At 46.3% G+C, this 2,627-nt stretch overlaps 1 protein-coding gene across 1 annotated transcript; it reads left to right on the top strand.

The window, feature by feature from the left end:
- The first annotated feature begins 205 nt into the window (after positions 1-205).
- Positions 206-1,198, top strand: LOC145964836 (uncharacterized). Its single transcript, XM_083087997.1, has one exon. It carries the CDS (start codon positions 206-208, stop codon positions 1,196-1,198), a length of 993 nt encoding a protein of 330 aa, XP_082944123.1.
- Positions 1,199-2,627: the final 1,429 nt, after the last annotated feature.

Genomic DNA, 2,627 nt, shown 5'->3' with positions numbered 1-2,627 from the left:
CACTGAGATGACACTGTGTGGCTACAAACTCATGCTGACGGAACACCCAAAATTATTCGTACTAGAAACAGAAAAGGGAAGAACATTCAAAATCCGCACAAGAATATCCGTCAGTAACTTAGACATTTTCTCGTATGTAAATTCTAAATTTATATACGTAGAAAAACATATTAAGACACAACTGACGCGACTCTACCGCGACATAATGGAACAAAAATGCGCGCTCGAAAAAGAGATATTACAAAACGCGCTCTCGCTCGCCAGTTTCGCCCCTGACGAAATGGCGCATCGAATAATGAAGGCACCTGGATACACCGCAGTCATGGCGGGAGAAGCCCTACACCTGGTCAAATGTCTAGCTGTAGAATGCCGAGTACGACCAACGGACGTCTGCTATAACGAAATCCCGGTAACGTACAAAAATCAATCATTATTCATGCTACCGAGGACAAGGATACTCACCAAAAAAGGAACGCCGAGGGACTGCAACGAATTCCTGCCAGTTATGTACAACATACACGGCAGCTGGTACCGCCTGATGCCACGACCACAAGAGGCGGCGGCACCTTCGATCATCCAACCGCTCACGAAACCCACCTGGAAATACGTGAGCCCCTCCTCTCTCGCCACCAGCGGCATCTATACCAGCGAAGATCTAGACAGACTCCGCGACCACATAATGTTCCCTATGGAAAAACCTTCGATGCTGAATACAATAGCGAGAGGGGCCATGGGACGAGAAATACCAGCAGGAAGCATATCCATGCTAAACCTGCTAGACGAAAAATCCTTGGACCAGATCGCGGAGAACGCAGGGCAAAAATTGTGGACAGGATTTATCACATTCGGATCGGCCAGCGCAGGTGTGATCGGAATTTTCATAATAATCCGATTAATAAAGCTAATCGTGGACACCATCATCCACGGATACGCATTGCATTCGATATACGGATGGAGCCTACATCTACTGGGAGCGGTATGGACTTCAATGACGAACCTGCTCCTGTACACAGGATCACCAAGACGACGAATGGACGACGAGAATCAGCGATCCTCCAAACCCCTTTCGACGCCAGAAAATCAGCCCCCTAAAGCCCTCCCAATAACCGAAGACATTCGACCAACCCCCATAGAGCCCCCAATAAGTGAAGTGCGTGACTACCGAGAACTTCGAAAACTTTTGAACGAAAACGTGTAGTGCACACAAAATAGTTCTAAGCATATTATACATAGAATATAAGAGCGTGCGAAATAATTTACATTACTTTAGATTATACATGGAAAATGTTGGAACATCGTCCAACATTTTCATCTAAGGGGGGAGGTGTTACATCCCGCGCCTGATTTTTCCACGAACTTTCATGTAAATCTTCTAAGTTTCTTTCAGCGCATTCGAAAAGCGCGCCAAGGCGCGCTATGACACCGAACTCCGACTAGCGGCCGAGCGCGGCACTGCGTTAGATTTAAGCCTCCGCCAAGCGCCCAGAGATGGCGCTCAGCTAGGGCCCCTCTCTCTCCAAGCTCCCCACTTTCGACCGCCGCAGCAGTCGAGCCGCCGAAATCGAGGGACCTCGGAGCGGGCCCAGACTCAAGCAGTCTAACTCGCGACACCGAACCGACAAGTCCTAAGCTGGACTCTAACTCTAATTCCATATCATAATCTTAACTCAAATTCCAAATTTATTATAAATTCATTCTCGAATCTAAGTGCTAGTTTAAATATATTACATTTTGTGTATTATTTTAGAAATATATATTAGTGTGTGCTAAACTTCGTGATCATTCAAAAGAATCCTAATTCAATAAATCCACATCCCACGCGACGCGACGTTAATATACGGATATTCTTAACTAGGCACGTGCTACTAAATTATAACAATTAAATCGAGTTTTCGTATTTGAAGTGACGACAGAGAGGACAAACCGCTCGTCGCCTACAGAAAATACGAAGCATAATTGATTACTTCTGATTCAAAGTGACGACTCAGAGAGGACAAGCCGCTCGACGTCTACAGAAAATCCGAAGCATAATCAATCATTTCTGATTTGAAGTGACGGCTCAGAGAGGACAAGCCGCTCGACGCCTACAGAAAATCCGAATATGACTTTAATTTTCTACAATGCCTAAAACACGCCGTGCCGGTAGGAAAAATCAACTCCGTCGGATGATAGCGAGACATTACTACGCCGCGTCCACCAATTATATCGATATCGTAGAAACAAACCACTACGATAAAGAATACGAACAATTATTCGCGAGTGCAAATAAAACCACGTGCTTAATAAAGTGGCCAGAACGACTCATCCCCATCGACGTTGATAACCAGCCGCATCAACCCGCTTCCGTTCATCCCGGAGATCCGCGTGGAGCGCCGCGATCCCCGCCTACCAGTGCAGCCTGATTAATCAACGCGGCCAGGCCACGTGGAAATTAATCTTTGAAAGGAAATGAAGCGAAGCCATCTTGGAGGTAAGTGACGGTTGAAAATTCCTGTTTGTGCAAGTCACGACTTTTTGCCAGGCCCATCGTGTTTTTGTATAAGGTTTCACTTTTACGATCTTAGCCCGACCCTTCGGCGCCGCGGTACATTCCAGTGGTCAATCGAGTCTCTCTGTATTAAATCCCC

This window comes from Camponotus vicinus, unplaced genomic scaffold, assembly GCF_025532165.1.
Source record: "Camponotus vicinus isolate PSW18456_S1 unplaced genomic scaffold, iyCamVici1.0 SCAF_14, whole genome shotgun sequence".
Taxonomy (NCBI): domain Eukaryota; kingdom Metazoa; phylum Arthropoda; class Insecta; order Hymenoptera; family Formicidae; genus Camponotus; species Camponotus vicinus.
The sequence above is the reverse complement of the archived record's forward strand: the minus strand, read 5'-3'. Positions and strand labels throughout refer to the sequence as shown.